Source organism: Pleurodeles waltl, chromosome 5 (genome assembly GCF_031143425.1).
Source record: "Pleurodeles waltl isolate 20211129_DDA chromosome 5, aPleWal1.hap1.20221129, whole genome shotgun sequence".
In the NCBI taxonomy this organism is placed as follows: Eukaryota; Metazoa; Chordata; class Amphibia; order Caudata; family Salamandridae; genus Pleurodeles; species Pleurodeles waltl.
In genome coordinates this window covers 1,723,339,812-1,723,359,346 of record NC_090444.1, presented here as the reverse complement: position 1 = coordinate 1,723,359,346, position 19,535 = coordinate 1,723,339,812, and the positions used below count along the sequence as shown (strand labels likewise).

Here is a 19,535-nt window from a genome sequence, read left to right as displayed (position 1 = left end):
CAAGGGATCTAAAGTCCTTTTGGGTTAGCAAACCCAGTTAAAAAAATGTCAATTAAAAGTTAATAATGCTAAAACTGAAAAACATAAAAGAGTCCAATGTCTGCTTAGCAGTTCGTGGTAAGTTGGGTGGCGGGCCTTGCAGAACACAGGCTCTGTGGCCAACCCCTGTTGCAAACAGGCACAATTCATACACAATATGTTGGCCACCCATGGGATTTGGTCACCTGTGGGCTTTGCATACAGTCTGCCCAGAATCTAGGTCAGGTGGCTAACTGCCGTAGCACAAAGGCCATGTGCAGTGGGAGTCAATTAAGCCATTTTAGACAATAACTCCTTATAGTATACCTAATAGTTTAGGTTTCATGAAAGTTTACCACCTGCAAGTTTTCATCCCGGCTTCCTTAGCAAATGCTTTAAGTTGCACTGTTGGAAGTTCTTATGAATAAGGGACTATTAGTATATTTTTCATATCCAAATTAGCAGTGCAATTGCTTTCTATTTTCCTTCCTCTTTATCTACTGTTTAATTAAATAAATGAGTGCGCTGTAGAAAAAAGTACATGATGTGGTGTGGCGCAAGACCATTACATTAGTGCTTTCAAATTAATCTAAGCTAAAAGATTGACTACTGCTTTGTGTTCTAAAACTGTGTCCTGTTTTCTATTTTTAGATCCCAGACAGGCCCAGTCCTCCCCTCCGTGGTCCTATGACCAGTCCTACCCAGCGTACTTGAGCCAGATGACCTCACCATCCATTCACTCTACAACCCCTCTTTCCTCCTCTCGAGGCACGGGACTTCCTGCCATCACGGATGTGCCAAGACGCCTCTCAGGTAATACGCCTTTCGTATACAGCTTATGTGAATCCTGACAATTGTAATACCGCTCTTTATCATTTTCTTAAGTGCTTGTAAAGCACAAAAAAGTTTATGTTGTGATTCCTTTGATGTCTTGGTGATGAGGAGTGATGAGTACATATCATGAAATCATGAGAATTTAATGTTCCCAATTGACCAATGTCATCATATTGTGTCATAAAATGATTATTCATATGGGATCTGCCTAATTATCTGACAAAAATCTTATTTCAGGTGGGATAATATGTACAATATTTTAAAATTTAAAAAGCTTCTTTTAGAAGTGTATACAACCATCGAGTCCAAAGACTCCAATATGCTAAAACAGCACTGAATCTATAAGATATCAGGATGCGCTGAAGCTGTTTAACAAGGGTAATACAGTACTACTCAATGTAAAATGTACTGGGTAGCATGATCTGTTGATCCTATGAGGAGATCATTTGGTGTAAAATATTCAGAATCTAATGCCTAAAGAGTTAGATTCTCGAGAGATCAAACAAACACAAGTGTTGATGAACACATTTCATAATATAAATACCATTTGCATCAGTCAAAAGATGGTTCCTTTAGCTTAACCCTCTCTTGTAATTGGCAGACTGTGACACTAGTTGTGAGAAAACCCTACTGCAATATTTACCAATGGTTTTCCGAAAGAAGGGAGGAACATAACTCCCTGAAACCCAGAAAATTCTCAATGTCCAACTTTTATAATTTTTCAATGAAAAATATAGCACCAGCAACTCTTTCTTCCCTAGAGTTCAACATATAAATTAGACTGGTGCATCTGGCTTCTCAGTACCAAGAGGGAGGGACACAACTCCCTGAACCCGGAGAAATCTCAGTGTCCTCTTGTTGTTAATTCTTCAGCGAAAGAGTTAGCACCACCAACTCTGTCTTCCCATATAACAGAGACTGCATTTGATCTTTCAATACCAATTACTATTTCAAGGGTATACGAAAGATATATAACTACATATCCATGTTGACAGTCATGAATAAAACCGTGAAAAACACCAACACTCTACATCACAATGAATGAAGGCGATGTACCCCAGCCTGAGTCGGTCAGAAACTGAAGCTCTGAAACTGGAGCCCTACCTAGGTAACAACTGCTCTTTTGCTTGGCTGGAGGAGCCAGGTACTAGGACAACCCAACAAAAACTTAAAAGAATTTGGAGTGTGCTTTACCTCAGGTCTCTATTTTGTCACCATTCCAAAATGGTAGTCAAACATCAGCCTCACTCACATGTTGCTTAGAAGGGTATTTCCATTGATACAGTTACCTCACGTTGGTGATTTTGACACTGATCTACAACAATATTGTATTCACTAGCACACAATAGAAGGCTAAATTGACACTTCTATTAATGCAAAAATCAAAAAAACAGACTCTTCTTAGATTTACAAAATTAGCTTATGTTATGTAACTATGAAAGGACTACATTGGCTGACATTGCAACAGAGTAAACATTAAAAATCCCATGCACTGCTTTCATAGCTCAGGCAGACCATGCCTAACATATCTTCAGTCACTGTTCCTGAACTACCTTCTGAAGTGCAACTTGAAATCCAATAATTCTGGCATGCTAGTTCAGGCTTTATTCTAATAAAAGAGTCACATTGGGAATTTGATCCATGTGTTTTAAGCCCAGCATTTGAATGATCGGGATTCATACCGAAGAACCTACCAATTTTCAAGCAAAACTTGAAAACAAGTATAAGCCAAGAAGCCTTTGCAGTCAGCCTCGATGTCCTGGGACCAATGATGTCTGAGAATTAACAGGGCACCTTGACGCATAGTTCAATCTGAAGATTACATTTGAAACGTGTTCATACTTGAAGGGCCTTCTCCATCCAGCTGCTGAATCCAAATAATGAATTGAACAGTCTTCTAGAATGTCCACAGTCTTGCCTTCATCAGTTCTATGTAGTGGCAATCCACAGAAGAAAGTTATTTACAAACCAATGAAATAATCAGCAAAATGCCATGCTTCATCATAAGATGTTCCAGTTTGGATGCAAGTGTTGCTTCATCAGGGAACCTGTCCCATTCACCTTCAATGGTGAGCTGCCTCCCCTAACTGGACAATGCAATGCCATATATACCTTGATACTCCTACTTCTCTCTGCTCTTTTATGAGTCTTAGTAAGTGATTTTAGTCATTCATTTAAAAAAATCTGCATCTGCATTGATCTGTAAAGGATGAAGTTGAAATGGACGCAGACTGGCTGGAGCCAATTGTTGTCAATGCTTCTGGAGTCCTGGTAAAGGCCTACACATTGCATTTTTAAAATGTATCCCTGCCTTCGTGCTCCTCTCTAGATTATTTTTGTAGTTCTTAAGTCAGTCAATATACATCGTGGAACAGCTTTCTAGTGCTAGTGGACGACAGTGCCAAAGCCTAAGAATATTAATACCAACACCCTGAGAATAGTCATGATTAGTGCCTGTAATTAAATGGCTATCAATGACATCGCTCTCTCTACATTAGAGCCACTTCAAACAAATGCCGTAATAAACATCAGTACCTTGAGGGGCCCATTTGCCCCACTTAATAGGTCATATTATTTTGAGGTTTAATGAAGTAATGCTGAACCTCAACTATGGAATAAAAGGGTAGTGAATTAAAGTGAATTGACAGTGACTCAGTGAATTGGGCATTTCCTGCTGATATATCTTTTGATCTGCATGTCACAAGCTCAAGTCCTGGCAAATTAGCTTTCCATACTTAAGAGGTTATTAAACTGAGTACCATTACATTGGGTACTACTTACCAATTTTATAATTCTTTGAACTGGCAAAAGTGTGGTTTGAAATGGTAGTTTAAAATCGAGTTGTTAGTTTGAAGAATGTGCAGTACTGATCTGTTAAACAAGGAATTGACAGATCTGCAAAATAACTTTTAACTTAGAAGTTGATGAACTCATCACCAAGAAGGCTTAAATGCATGTTTGCTATACAAATGTTTATAATCATTTTGTTAAAGCTTTCAGACTGAAAAAAAAATCCACACTTTCTCTATTTGTATCTTGTATCCTCTCACTATGAGTAGTCCCTTATCGTCTTTGTAAACAAAATGTAATACCAATCGATTATTTGCCTATGCAGAAAATTGTACATCTCTCTGAGTAGACCTTTGGGCCCTCTCCACCTTACAATAAATTCAACTCTTTACTTAACTAGTCGAGAGAGCCTGTTATTAATATTTTCATGGAAAGAAGCAATATGATTTATTGGAGTTGGATTAAGAAGTACAATCTCACAGCTTCAGCCAGGACACCATCAGACTGCAGACTCAAAAGTGTAAAAAAACAAGACAACAGCCCTTTTCCATCTATGCACCCAGGATCTGGAACAACATCCCTGTGTCCGTCTGAATCACCCCAACGCTGCTCATATTTAGGAAAGAGTTGAAGGCGCCCCTCTTCAAAGAAAACTATATCACAGTATTTTAACTGTCCACAACTCAGCTTCTTCTCCTGATATTCCCGACTGTAAGCCTGCCTTTGACCATGTACGGCATTTTGGTGCATTTTGAGGCTCGTGCTAAAGAAATACCATATACATTGACTATGCAGTGCATGAAAAGCCAGAGGAAATGCACCATCACCAATTTTTAACATGCTTCTCTAAACACCTTTCCATTTGTTGTTATTTCTGCATTTAGGCAAATATTTCATATCTTGAAAAATGCATTTTGAAATTAATACATCCATAAGCCTGAAAAGAAACGCAGTCCAGATAAGCAGGACAGGTGACAATGCAAGACAGACCGGTGCTTTCAGATGTGCCAGATCTCTCAGTTGTTTGTAAGTTAATACTAATGTCAAATGCTAGTGATGGGCAGTAAGTTGATCTAACATGAGGGAACTGGAATAGTTGTGCTTAGCTGTAGAGCAGAATTAAAAGCTGCAGAATATGTAAGCCAAGCCGTCTGTCAGTAACATGGAACAGTTCCCTGAAAATCCATCGTGAAACGAAAACATAATTTAAGCAACACATGTTGCATAAATAAACGTTTTAAATAATGCCTTTTCCTTAGCAAGCTTTTTTTCTCTGACCCACATGCAGTCGGATCACCCCTCTTGTCAAAACCAAAATTAGTACTTTTTCGACTCTCCCAAATCCCTTTTGGAGTCGTGCTCTAGGCCTGGCTGTGATCCAGATTTTACAGCCTCTTTTACATAGTGTAATGTGCTCAGTTTTTGATTAACAAGCACATCCTTCTTCTGACTTTTAGTGTCCAGTTTCTTGCTGTTCACTTTTGTCTTACTTTATATTAACTCTGCCTCAACTTGGGAGTCAGTTTTTCTACTGTTTGTGCTGCGCGCACCTAAAGGCACATAACCTGGCGTCATTTAATTTTACTTGTGAGTAAATCTGCTAACAAGAGCAGGATGTGGGCGTTTCATGATGGGGACTGCGAACGAGTTAATGTATGGGGATTCTTAAACCTTTAGAGGATATTGAATCTGTAACTGTTAACACTGATGTTAACTTAACCTTCCTTAAACAATATGGTTGCTTTAAACATTTGATCTTTATCTAAGTTTCATAATTTCATGCAATTAAAAGTAAATGCATGAATCAAATGGCATTAGAAAAGCTTACATTTAAAACGATAGTTCTACTGAATGCCGATATCAAGAATATCGACATACAAGACAAGGGCAAAATATCGAAGGGCAAAATATTGAAAAGTAAGGGTACATAGGGAAGTATAGAGTTACTATTCCTAGCTCCTCCTCTACATACTTTGCAGATGTACGTACTGCGTAAGTACATGTTTTTGGAGTTAGGTATAGAAAACCTGGACTAATTTACCTATTTTTTTATATTTTGTCCTCGATATTTAGTACCATCGATATTCAGACTGCAATACTTAGTATGTGTGCTAGTTATAACTTATAGTTACATTATAGACTGACATGTATGCATAAACCAACAAACAGTAAAACATTTCTCATTTTCTGCCCCATCTGCTATATTTTTGTTTACTTCAATCATAAGGAGTTCAAGGAGTTAAATAATCAGGCTTCAGTACCTGAGTCTTACCATGATGGGCAACATGTTTGAAGGATCTGTGAATCAAGGAGCAGAAGTCCTAAGTGAGCCCATTTAAACAAATCCTCAGTGGGAGATACGCATAACCATCATTTGCTTCTTCTTAAACTACAACTATACATTTTTGCAGTGATATAAAACAGCTAATTTAGGGACTTGGGTCCTGATTACGACCTTGGCGGAGGGGATTACTCTGTCCCAAACGTGACGGATATCTTGTCCACCATATTACAAGTTCCATGTAAAACGGCGGGCGGGATATCCGTCACACTTGGGACAGAGTAATCCCCTTCCCAAAGGTCGTAATCAGGCCCTTTGTGTCCTCATGGGGAGTCACGGGGCAATGCCCTCTCTATAACTTAATAAACTTTTCTGCTGATTTCACCAAACATTAAGACACATTGCTACAGTTGAAATAAATAAAATACTGTGAATCTTATATAGCTGTGTTATGGCCCAGGCACTTGTGACATACCAAATTATAGACGATGTCAGTATCACCGTGTTATTGCCTATATTACAAATTTGATCTATGACTGAATAAAGAGGGCAGGTTTTCCCATATCACCTTCCACATGCTGAATTTATCACTTGCCTCCAGTGATTCTGAAATATGTCCATGCCAACTTGCCTCTAGAATAATTGATGATTTCAGAAAAGCTAGAAGGCATTCCACTAGATATCCTTTTGGATTGTATGGAAAATGACCTATTAGTGGTTGCACGCTTGTTATACCTCCAGAGTTACATCTTACCTTTCTCTTCCATAAATGCACAATTCATAGCCATGGCAGTTTAAAGGAGACCCTATTTTGCAAAATGCGTTTGATACATAATTTTGTGAAAGGTCTTCTACAGATACTAAATGCCAGCTTCTGTGCCCGTGTAAGAGATACCGCCTCAGTTTAAGACCCTCCGCAGCTGTTAGATTTAGGCTCCTTCAGGGAAAGTCACATTCATGTTAGCAGTTGTATCCACTGCTAGAGTACATGACGTGCACACCTTATCCTTATTGACAGAATAACCACTTAATTTATTTTACACTGGTAAGGCAGTGCTTAGGACAAATCTAACTCAGCTACTTATACAGTGAGATTTTGACAACCTCTGATATCACCTGGCAAAACACTTCACAATATATGAAAAGAGCATTAAAATGCAACATGGAGCCGGGTCCATCAAATCATTAAATCAACATCTGTCAGTTGTGCAAGTCATCGTGCATATCAAGCGGTTCATACAGGCCGTTTCCTGGTGGAGAGTTTTGTGAGGGCAGCTCCTACCACGGCGTCATTATTAGCTAATGCACCATACGCAGAGATCTGCAGACTGTCTGGTTATAGGTGCCACATCTGATGTGCAAGCAGTGGGACAGGCCCCTCTTCAGTTTTTTTCGGATCAGTGGTTCCTCCGTGAAGCCACCCTCCCCCAAAAGTTGTGTAAATGTCTGTTAGCCAATACTGCGTATATTAATCTGAGAAGGATCCAATTCGTAATAAGGCAAGTTATTTACCGGTAACAGTGTTCCACTACATGCCCCCCCCCCACACGTCCTTGCAGACGTCCTTACAACCCATCCAGCCTCCCATTTGTGGGAGGAGGGCAGCCCACTGAAGGCATCACAGCATTTGTTCTGCAAGTCTCCGCATCCAGGTCCCTTTGTGAATGAGAACCTGTGTGCCGAAAAATGCACTCAGTGTTGCGATGAGTCACTCGTGAATCAGTCGCTCTGTCCTTGTATCCATGTCATTCGGTCAGTTTATAGGGCGCTACAGGCTGCCAAAAGTGAGGCAGTTGGGCTCACCTTTTAATATCAATAATAAGGTTATATACTCAGGAAGGTGTCCGTTTCTTTTCGGTGACATTTTGGTTTGGTAGCCATAACTCATTTACTGTTTTTAATTTTTCAGAAGTTGAAATAAGGGCTGAAAGGCCGGATTTGTTCTTTGTGTTGGCTAATCTCAGGCATGCAACTACATCTGAAGCCACTTGGCTCACTGTGCGTTTCATGGAAACTGATTCCCTGAAAGTGTTTCCACATGTGTGTTCCCAATATATCCCATTCTTTTTTAAATGGAACACAAACTCACGCACGTTCTGCAAATGGCTTCAGGATGTGACAGGAAAGCCATCGGACTACAGTGGCACCGTGGGTGGCCACTGGAGAGACTCAGAGAGCTGGCTCGTGTCCTGCAGCATATCTGACTTCAAAGAACATCTTCCTTCCCATTTGAAAGATCTCCAGGTCTTAATCACAACACAAATGAACTCACGCTTTTGGAAGCAGATTCCCAAATAAAATCCCATGTACCGCCGCCCCTTCACAGCACAATTTCATGGCTCTTTCCGAGGATCAGGTAACCTCTCAGAAATGCAAGTCTGAAGAGCTGTCCTATGGATGACAACACGGTAAACAAATATTTAGACAGCTCAGCTGAGCTGCAGTGCCTTCAAATATGTGTGTAAGTTCTGCTTGCTTCGGAAACCGATATACAGGGTGTAGGCCGAAGGCAATGCCCGGACCTTCCTTTAGCACTTTCAAGAAGAGCGACGCTATTGTCTGGTTTAATTATTACAGACAGAACTTAAAACAGTGAAACTTATTGGAACGTGGAACTTTGGTATTGGCAGGAACATGTAATAAGGAATTGCAACAAAATGTTCAAACAACAGAGTAAGTTCGATGTTATTGAAGATGGGGCCTCCGCGAATGTTGTTGATTATGGGCCTCGCTTAGACGTATAAGGAAAGCAATGAAAAATTAGCTGCTGGCCCGTCCACCCAACTCTTGTCCCCCCACTCCATTCATAGTGCGTCTGTAGTATTTTTTCTATCTCATTTGCCTTTTGGGAAAACCCTGATGAGAATCCGGAGATGAAGTAATAGTTTTGGAGCGGCTGTCCTCCTTAGGCCAGCCCCTCCGGTGCCAGCGTCACTGGTGGTGGGGTCATTGTGTAAACCATGGATGTCCTAGATAGGAAACATGCTCAAATAGCCCCAACACTCTGGGAGAAACGTCCTAATGTGTGAGAAAAAGTTTTTCGAAAAAAGACCCCGCTTTTAGGCCCTGTTCCCAGAAAAAAGCAAAGTGCCGGCGAGACAGTGTCGCTGTGGCATGGCAGGCATCAGCAGCCGAGCCATACCTGGTGTTTCCACCAAGCAGCCCTTCTCATGAAGGCAGAAAACACTTGAGAAACAATGGCAGACATCTCATCAGCCCGCTCGAGAAAAGAAATGCTGACTGTGGCTAGGATGGAAGCGCGGCTGCTTCTGTCCCGCAGCCTTAGTCTAACTGAAGCCCTTTATCTTTTGTACTCTATAAAACTTCTAAAATGAAATATGTTTCTCCTTGTTGTGGTGGAGAGTGGAGTAGGTCCAACTACAATGCCTACCCAATCACAGTGGCTTCTTTTAGTGTCACATTAACTGTAAGCCTGCTGACCATGGTATGTGCAATGTCAGGCATGTTGGCCACTAAAATATTAGCCCAGTGTCTCAATGCATTACAGGTCTTCTGAACCTGGAACATAACAGTGATTCTTCCATCATTAGATCTTTTGTAGTTTAACATGCTTTATTATTCCCCAACACCAGGTTAGGAACCCTCTGCAGTCAATGTGAATACCACGGTATTTCAGTTCAGCCAATTGATATTGAAAACAAATGGAAAAACATTCATAGGCCGCAATTACCTCACCAAGCTCATTTTATTTATTTAAAAAACTCTTAATGACAGAGAGGTCCACCTTGCCTGGGCCTTAAACGCTGATTGCCCTCAGTGAGTAGCAGATGACGCCCACCCAAAGGCCATCTGTGCCTTCTATAAAGGCCCCAGATCACTACCTCGGGTGGTGCCAAGTTTCCGAAAACCATGTACCAGTGTAGGTACTTCTCCCTCAGGGCAGAAGGTAAAGTTTCATTCAGTCTTCCATTGTCAAGAAAAAGGAAGCTTTGGATAAAGTGTTGTTGAAGACTTCTCCAAAGACAGATACACAATTGACAGATACCTAGATGGGAAAGACCATTCCATCAGTGACAAATTCCGTCCCATTGACAACGAAGTCTATCTCATCGACAGAGGCCACTCCATTGCTAACTAAATAATTCTCGCTGACGAAGACAGCACTGTCGACCACCAAATGAATATTGTCAACAAAGTCATGACAGCCAACGAAGTCCACCCTGTTGACGACAACCACTCCATTGATGAAGAAGCCCACTTCATCAACAATGACTTTGCAGACAACTTATACCCAGTTGACAGTAGTACCACCGATTAAGATGACTATCACTTCTCTGCTGACTGCCACTTCAACAGCAGTGTCCTCAAAAAAGGTATCAACGAATTTAACCCTGTCTCTGTCTCAGACACCTACTTTGGCAAATGCACCATTGTTGTCTCTGAAGTTGCTGCTAAAAATGATGTTGTAGTTCTCCACTCGGCTGCTTGATGACTTCTCTTCTTGCCACGGTGAAGGTGCACAAGCAAATGAAGGAGATGACCAACTCTATTCAGATTACAGAGATGGTCATTCTACTAATGAGGCATTACAAGCAGAAGGCCTACATCAGCTGGACATTCAGGATGTTCCTGTTGGTTCTGAAAAAGAATACAACTGGATTATCAGAACCCCCGAGGTATGGTAGGCCACAACCTTACAGGGAACTTCCTCTATATCCTCAAATGCCTATGGTACAGGTGTCCATAGACTTCTCAGACTCAGTGAACCAACTCATGCACAACTTCTATTTCAGGTTACTGCCTCCAGCACCTCTTCTACCATCATGGACACTTCCATCCGATTTGCCATCTTGAACAAGTAAAGCTACACCATCTAATAGTTCCAAACCACTGGTTGTATTAGTGTCTTCTGAACATGTTTTGGCACCCCTAGCCTACAGGAATTAGCACAGGATATGGCTTCTGATGAGGATGGTAATGATTCCAGTTGGCAACAAGAGGCTGATGACCAGCAGGGTCAGTTAGGGTTCGGCTGATTGTTCCTGTCGATAGCTAGGACACAGAGATTCTCCATCAGATGATATTCATCATTTCCATTCCCTAATTGATGTGGCATCTCAAACTTCTCAATACCACTGCAGGAAAAGTTATTCCTGTTTGATCGTGATAACAGAACACAAAGATTGGTTAGGTCTATTCCAATATTAGTCCACTTCTGGGAAAAAATTCTACTGACCTGTATGAGAAATCCGGCTTTAATTTATTGAGAGGAGAAAAAATTTAGAGCTTCAGATTATGTGCCAGCATGCTTGTTAAATTATATAAAGACTGACTCAATAATTTCTGCATCAGTGAAAAGGTCACAGAATCCGTCTGCACTATGGGGGTCATTCCGACCCCGGCGGTGACCGCCAAAAGACCGCACCGCGGTCAAAAGACCGCGGCGGTCATTTTGACTTTCCCGCTGGGCTGGCGGGCGACCGCCAAAAGGCCGCCCGCCCAGCGGGAAAGCCCCAGCAACGATGAAGCCGGCTCCGAATGGAGCCGGCGGAGTTGCTGGTGTGCGACGGGTGCAGTTGCACCCGTCGCGATTTTCAGTGTCTGCAAAGCAGACACTGAAAATCTTAATGGGGCCCTGTTAGGGGGCCCCTGCAGTGCCCATGCCAGTGGCATGGGCACTGCAGGGGCCCCCAGGAGCCCCACAACACCCGTTCCCGCCATCCTGTTTCTGGCGGTGAAAACCGCCAGAAACAGGATGGCGGGAAGGGGGTCGGAATCCCCATGGCGGCGCTGCTTGCAGCGCCCCCGTGGAGGATTCCCTGGGGCAGGGGAAAACCGGCGGGAAACCGCTGGTTTCCCTTTTCTGACTGCGGCTTTACCGCCGCTGTCAGAATTGCCCCTGAAGCACCGCCAGCCTGTTGGCGGTGCTTCCTCCGTCCCCGGCCCTGGTGGTCCATGACCGCCAGGTCAGAATGACCCCCTATGTGTGGTTCCAACAGATCGTGAGGGTAAGTGCCTTAATATGATGGACAAAAGTATTAGCGTGTTCACTGAAACCTTAGTTAAAACATAAAACACCACCACGAAATTGTCTGGATATAATCAATAATTATGGCATGGGATTGATCCCCTTAGGGTCAAACCACCAGATGAGAATCGTGACAAAGTCAAGTTCATTATTAAAGAAGGTGAGGAGACTTCATCAGTGCTTGCAGATGTGTCTCTAGATGCCCCCAATACTGGTTTTCACCAGATGGTGATGGGTAGAGGTTTACGGAGAAGAGGCTGGCTACAAAGTACTTCATTTAGGCCAGTGGTGCAGTCTGAGGTGCTAAACATGCCATTCCGGGGACAGCCTTTTTTTGGGAAACATGAGATGCTATAGGCTATAGGCTATAGACGGCAACCAGGATCATGTTGCAGTTGTCGTCCCTACATGCAGTTATTAACTTCAGTCGCAATCTGCCACCCAGTATGGTAGAAGATAGCAAATGAAAGTCGAGGTCTCATCCACCCATTGGGGCAGGACAAAACCCCACACACATTACTTCCTGGACATCCCAGTCCCCCCATCTCTTATGCCAGTAGTGGGAAAATCGTTTAGCTTATTTTTCACCCTGGCAGAAATTGTGTCCACTCAGTAATGGACTTAGTATGGATACAGAATAGAATTCCTAAACGAGCTGCTGCCAAAGTCTCCAAGAAAGGACCTTCATTTACATTTGGAGGTTGCACGGCTGCAGACCATCAAGCTTCTTCACAGGGCAGTCATAGAACCAGTCCCAAAAGCTCAAAGGCATCACGGATTTTACTCCAGGGTTTTCCTTAGACAAAATAAAAATGGAGAATGGTGCTCCATCATGGGTCTAGCAGCAATGAACAAATTCATAAAACATCAAAGTTTCAGGTTGATCTTTCTATTAGATATCCTTCAGTCAATTAACTGTCCATATCACCCATAATCACTTGGATGCACATTTCCACCTGCCCACTCACCCACAGATCCAAAAATGTCTTCTGTTTATGGTGGATGAATGCCAACATCAGTTCAAGACCCTTCTCTTTGGCCTCAGATCAGCACCAACAGTGTTTACCAAATTCTTAGCACTGGTGGCTGCACATCTGCGAAGACAAGGGGTGAGAATTATTACATACTTGAACAAATGGCTACTCAAGGCCCAATCACAACAACATACACCAGAGGCTATGACCATAACCCTACAGCTTTTAACCAGCTTCTAGAAACCCAAAACTCTGTGCATAACCCTGGATCAACATCAGCACATCTTAATAAGGAGACACAACAGGGCTACATTTTTACATATGAAAATAAGAAGAATTACAATCACAACCTCTGTTGCATAAAACTAAAGATCTTGGCAGATTGGATACTCAGTCACAACCATGATGGATATCCCGTCCGCTGTTTTACAAGTTCCATTATATCCTATATTGAGACACTGAATAAATCTAGCAAGAGAACTGGCCTCGAGAATTGTAAGGTGGGTGTTTTAAGCAGACTTGACAAAGAGTGGGGGACCTGCACAACAGACAATTCTAATTGGTATTTCAGTGGCGGCTCTTCTCCCCTAGATTTATTCGAAACAACAGAAAATTCCAAATGCTGAAACTGCGTAAGCATTTGGGGGTTTCCTTCACTTAACTGTCTGGCTGCATGGACCTGAGAGTGCGGTCTTCTTAACATTCAAGCAGGTTGTTGAAGGATTCTGTACTTGGCTAGAGCTAAATCTACTATCTAAGCCTACTCTCGGAAATGGATGTGTGTCTGCACGTGGGTGGCTGCTAGCAATAATGACCCTCTTACAATGCACCCTCGTGAAATCTTAGCTGACCTTCTTTACTTGGTGAAGTTCGGCCTAACGCTATTGTCTACTAGAAGCCACCTGGTTGCTGTCTCTACAATAAATAGAACACCAAATTAATTCCCACTCTTGTCTATCTGAGTAATTAAGGCAGTTATGAAAGGCCTTTTATTCGTATTCCTTCTGGTAGCAAAAACGTCACTGAACCAGGAGCTTAACACCGGGCTGTTATGAGATATGATTCAAAGCCTATTCAGAAGGCACCACTTCAAATATTATCTTGGTAAATGGCTTTTATCTTAGCCATAACGTCAGCTAGATGTACTAGCATTAATTAACCATTTTCTATAAAGTTCATTAAGAACAAAGTGACAATAGCTACATACCTGTGATTCAAGGTTCACGGGCCTGATGTTTTTTGTGAGAAGGTAGCCTCTTTCTAGCCTTGTTACCCCCACTTTTGGCCTGTTTGTGAGTGTATGTCAGGGTGTTTGTCACTGTTTTCACTGTCTCACTGGGATCCTGATAGCCAGACCTCAGTGCTCATAGTGAAAACACTATGGTTTCAGTATGTTTGTTATGTGTCACTGGGATCCTGCTGGTCAGGACCCCAGTGCTCATAGGTTTGTGGCCTATATGTATGTGTCACTGGGACCCTGTCACACAGGGCCCCAGTGCTCATAGGTGTGCATGTATATGTTCCCTGTGTGGTGCCTAACTGTCTCACTGAGGCTCTGCTAACCAGAACCTCAGTGGTTATGCTCTCTCATTACTTTCAAATTGTCACTAACAGGCTAGTGACCATTTTTACCAATTTACATTGGCTTACTGGAACACCCTTATAATTCCATAGTATATGGTACTGAGGTACCCAGGGTATTGGGGTTCCAGGAGATCCCTATGGGCTGCAGCATTTCTTTTGCCACCCATAGGGAGCTCTGACAATTCTTACACAGGCCTGCCACTGCAGCCTGAGTGAAATAACGTCCACGTTATTTCACAGCCATTTTACACTGCACTTAAGTAACTTATAAGTCACCTATATGTCTAACCTTTACCTGGTAAAGGTTAGGTGCAAAGTTACTTAGTGTGAGGGCACCCTGGCACTAGCCAAGGTGCCCCCACATTGTTCAGAGCCAATTCCCTGAACTTTGTGAGTGCGGGGACACCATTACACGCGTGCACTACATATAGGTCACTACCTATATGTAGCTTCACAATGGTAACTCCGAATATGGCCATGTAACATGTCTATGATCATGGAATTGCCCCCTCTATGCCATCCTAGCATAGTTGGCACAATCCCATGATCCCAGTGGTCTGTAGCACAGACCCTGGTACTGCCAAACTGCCCTTCCTGGGGTTTCACTGCAGCTGCTGCTGCTGCCAACCCCTCAGACAGGCATCTGCCCTCCTGGGGTCCAGCCAGGCCTGGCCCAGGATGGCAGAACAAAGAACTTCCTCTGAGAGAGGGTGTGACACCCTCTCCCTTTGGAAAATGGTGTGAATGCAGGGGAGGAGTAGCCTCCCCCAGCCTCTGGAAATGCTTTCTTGGGCACAGATGTGCCCAATTCTGCATAAGCCAGTCTACACCGGTTCAGGGACCCCTTAGCCCCTGCTCTGGCGCGAAACTGGACAAAGGAAAGGGGAGTGACCACTCCCCTGACCTGCACCTCCCCTGGGAGGTGTCCAGAGCTCCTCCAGTGTGCTCCAGACCTCTGCCATCTTGGAAACAGAGGTGCTGCTGGCACACTGGACTGCTCTGAGTGGCCAGTGCCACCAGGTGACGTCAGAGACTCCTGCTGATAGGCTCCTTCAGGTGTTAGTAGCCTATCCTCTCTCCTAGGTAGCCAAACCCTCTTTTCTGGCTATTTAGGGTCTCTGTCTCTGGGGAAACTTTAGATAACGAATGCATGAGCTCAGCCGAGTTCCTCTGCATCTCCCTCTTCACCTTCTGATAAGGAATCGACCGCTGACCGCGCTGGAAGCCTGCAAACCTGCAACATAGTAGCAAAGACGACTACTGCAACTCTGTAACGCTGATCCTGCCGCCTTCTCGACTGTTTTCCTGCTTGTGCATGCTGTGGGGGTAGCCTGCCTCCTCTCTGCACCAGAAGCTCCGAAGAAATCTCCCGTGGGTCGACGGAATCTTCCCCCTGCAACCGCAGGCACCAAAAAGCTGCATCTCCGGTCCCTTGGGTCTCCTCTCAGCACGACGAGCGAGGTCCCTCGAATCCAGCGACACCGTCCAAGTGACCCCCACAGTCCAGTGACTCTTCAGCCCAAGTTTGGTGGAGGTAAGTCCTTGCCTCACCTCGCTGGGCTGCATTGCTGGGAACCGCGACTTTGCAAGCTTCTCCGGCCCCTGTGCACTTCCGGCGGAAATCCTGTGTGCACAGCCAAGCCTGGGTCCACGGCACTCTAACCTGCATTGCACGACTTTCTAAGTTGGTCTCCGGCGACGTGGGACTCCTTTGTGCAACTTCGGCGAGCACCGTTTCACGCATCCTCGTAGTGCCTGTTTCTGGCACTTCTCCGGGTGCTACCTGCTTCAGTGAGGGCTCTTTGTCTTGCTCGACGTCCCCTCTCTCTGCAGGTCCAATTTGCGACCTCCTGGTCCCTCCTGGGCCCCAGCAGCGTCCAAAAACGCCAAACGCACGATTTGCGTGTAGCAAGGCTTGTTGGCGTCCATCCGGCGGGAAAACACTTCTGCACGACTCTCCAAGGCGTGGGGGATCCATCCTCCAAAGGGGAAGTCTCTAGCCCTTGTCGTTCCTGCAGTATTCACAGTTCTTCAGCCTAGTAAGAGCTTCTTTGCACCAACCGCTGGCATTTCTTGGGCATCTGCCCATCTCCGAGCTGCTTGTGACTTTTGGACTTGGTCCCCTTGTTCCACAGGTACCTTCAGACAGGAATCCATCGTTGTTGCATTGCTGATTTGTGTTTTCCTTGCATTCTCCCTCTAACACGACTCTTTTGTCCTTAGGGGAACTTTAGTGCACTTTGCACTCACTTTTCAGGGTCTTGGGTAGGGTTATTTTTCTAACTCTCACTATTTTCTGATAGTCCCAGCGACCCTCTACAAGGTCACATAGGTTTGGGGTCCATTCGTGGTTCGCATTCCACTTCTGGAGTATATGGTTTGTGTTGCCCCTATCCCTATGTTTCCCCATTGCATCCTATTGTAACTATACATTGTTTGCACTGTTTTCTAAGACTATACTGCATATTTTTGCTATTGTGTATATATATCTTGTGTATATTTCCTATCCTCTCACTGAGGGTACACTCTAAGATACTTTGGCATATTGTCATAAAAATAAAGTACCTTTATTTTTAGTATAACTGTGTATTGTGTTTTCTTATGATATTGTGCATATGACACTAAGTGGTACTGTAGTAGCTTCACACGTCTCCTAGTTCAGCCTGAGCTGCTTTGCTAAGCTACCATTATCTATCAGCCTAAGCTGCTAGACACCCTATACACTAATAAGGGATAACTGGGCCTGGTGCAAAGTGCAAGTACCCCTTGGTACTCACTACAAGCCAGTCCAGCCTCCTACATTTTTCATCTAAAATAAAAGTGAATTTGCCAACATTTGTTCTGCAACTCTACAAAGCAGCAGAAAGAGCATTCATTAGATAACAAGGACTGCTTCAAGTTTTACATTACGACAAGCCTACAATGAACAAATCACTGCTTGCTAAATCAAGGCTTGTATCCCTTTTTGCCAGGTCAGTGCTGGCAGTTCCCTGATTGCAGCACACTCTACTGGGGGTGTGGTAGCCACAGTTGCACCTTTGGAAAGGGTGACTTCAAAATACGCTGACAAGGCAGAAGCCTGCATTTCACTGCATACCTCCTCAAAGCATTACTGCTTGGATATCCAGTCTGCATGCAAGTTATTATTAGCTGCTTTGGTAATCTTTATTCACACGTGAATCTATGAAATATCCCTTATTAGCGATATCCCACTGATTCTGACACTGCCAGCCATGTTTAGTTTGTATACATTCCTGTTCAGGTGGTACGGGGCCTGCTAGGCAACATGCAATTGATTTAATTTCTACTGCTTTCTCCAGCATTGGATTTTTCATAGATTAATTGGCTTGAATTATTTCCTGTAACCAGTCCGGGAATCTTGTATAGTGTTTACAGAGTACTGTACATAATCAGCTAGTCTACCCACCTTATTTAATTTGAACTCCAGACATTGAGGTGGAGAGTCATGGAGCGCAGTTCCAGCTAGAGGCTCCAACAGCCAAATCTTTATATCTTGTCAAGAACAACTAACTTTGGAGAAAGTGGAGGAGTGCAGGTTGCATGTGAGTCTATGAAAGATATCAGTGCTTGGAAAATGTAGTTACACGTACGTAACGTTTTGTTTATAGCAGTCCTGCTTTCATAGATTTACATGTTTAGTGAAGCAGTAACAGAAAAAGCAACATTGGTAGGTGGGAATTAGGCTAACCTTGGGCAAAAAGATTTTAAAGCACCACAAGTCCCACTGCTGTAATGTGAACTACATATCAAGGCATTAGTGCTTGGGAAAGGAGTGTGTTGTCCTTGAAGATGACAACCCACACACATCCTTGAATGATACTCCTGCAAATAAACTGGCCATAGATGCCATGCCTTTGGTAGAGCGTGCTCAAGACCAATGGCCACAAACAGTTGGTTCTATGAAAGTCCTTGATTTTTTCCCATTGACCTTTAAACAGGTTTTGACTTCGAGAGTGCAGACTTCTTTCACCTACAAGATTTGGCTGTGGAAAAACATTGTTAAACTGATCCACTGAATCAAGTGGAACACCGTAGGTACTTTAGGGATGAAACTTGAGTTAGTTTTGAGACCTACTTTGTCTATGCAGACGCCTGTGTCTGTTTATCTTATGGAGAATGCTTGCATCTTGCTGATGGCAAGCAAGAAGGCCATTTCCCATGTTGAACAGAAGCTTTATGAGTGGGCTAAAAAGGAACTTTCACTAAAGCTGACAGGATGAGAGAAAAATTGTCAAGGGGCCTCTCATGAACTCCTTGACTACAATTAATGAAAATAAAGAAATATATATATATACATAGATAAATATATATATATATATATATATATAGTTATAGTAAGGACCATGTTCCCATAGAAAAAGTGTTTTTTGACTTGCCTATATCTTTGGCACAGTTTGATGAATCTTCATGAACTTTCCCCCCCAAAAATAGCCCAGTGATTCTTAGTGCGCATGGAAAGTCTTAAAGTGATCCGTCAAGCGGGGGCAGAGAAAAAGGGGGCAAAAAAAATATTGCGTTTTCCATTTTAATTCCCATAGGATCCTCAACATGTCTACAGCCTGAACCGCTGGACGGAATTCCACCAAATTTGGCAGAAAGCAGCTGTCGGTATGCAGATTGTGCTTTTTGTTAATTGATGTAAATTCATTCAATAGTTTTTGAGAAATTTAGGGAAATTCAAATGTGTATATCTCTGGCCACAAAGTACTCGCTAACAAAGACGAGCTTGTGCAGGAAAATGCACATCTCTGATTCGCTGCCAACACTTCAAACCAGGAAGTGTTGGCAGCCATTTGGGACTCAGCTTGTAAAAATAAAATAAAAGGGTCCAGGGTAGAGACACCCAGAGCAAAAAAACATTTTTTTTAATTATGTTTTTGCCGCAAAATCATGATATTCGCGGCAGCAAAAAAAAAAAGTGTGGGCTCCTGTGCTTGTTTTTTTATAGGCCCCAGGTTGGGCCAGGTCCCAGGGGCATTAAAAATTTTGTGTGGGGGCCTCCTGACCCCACCGCCCCCCCCCCCCACTCCCCACCCCTCTACCC

At 43.4% G+C, this 19,535-nt stretch overlaps 1 protein-coding gene across 4 annotated transcripts in view; it reads left to right on the top strand.

Annotated features, from left to right (window-relative positions):
• Window positions 1-19,535, top strand: part of RUNX2 (RUNX family transcription factor 2) — a 283,911-nt gene that overhangs the window by 256,380 nt on the left and 7,996 nt on the right. For all 4 annotated transcript variants that reach the window (XM_069236101.1, XM_069236102.1, XM_069236104.1 and 1 more), the window contains one exon: window positions 670-831. In XM_069236101.1, the coding sequence (XP_069092202.1) occupies window positions 670-831 (162 nt within the window). The remainder of the gene's footprint in view (window positions 1-669; window positions 832-19,535) is intronic.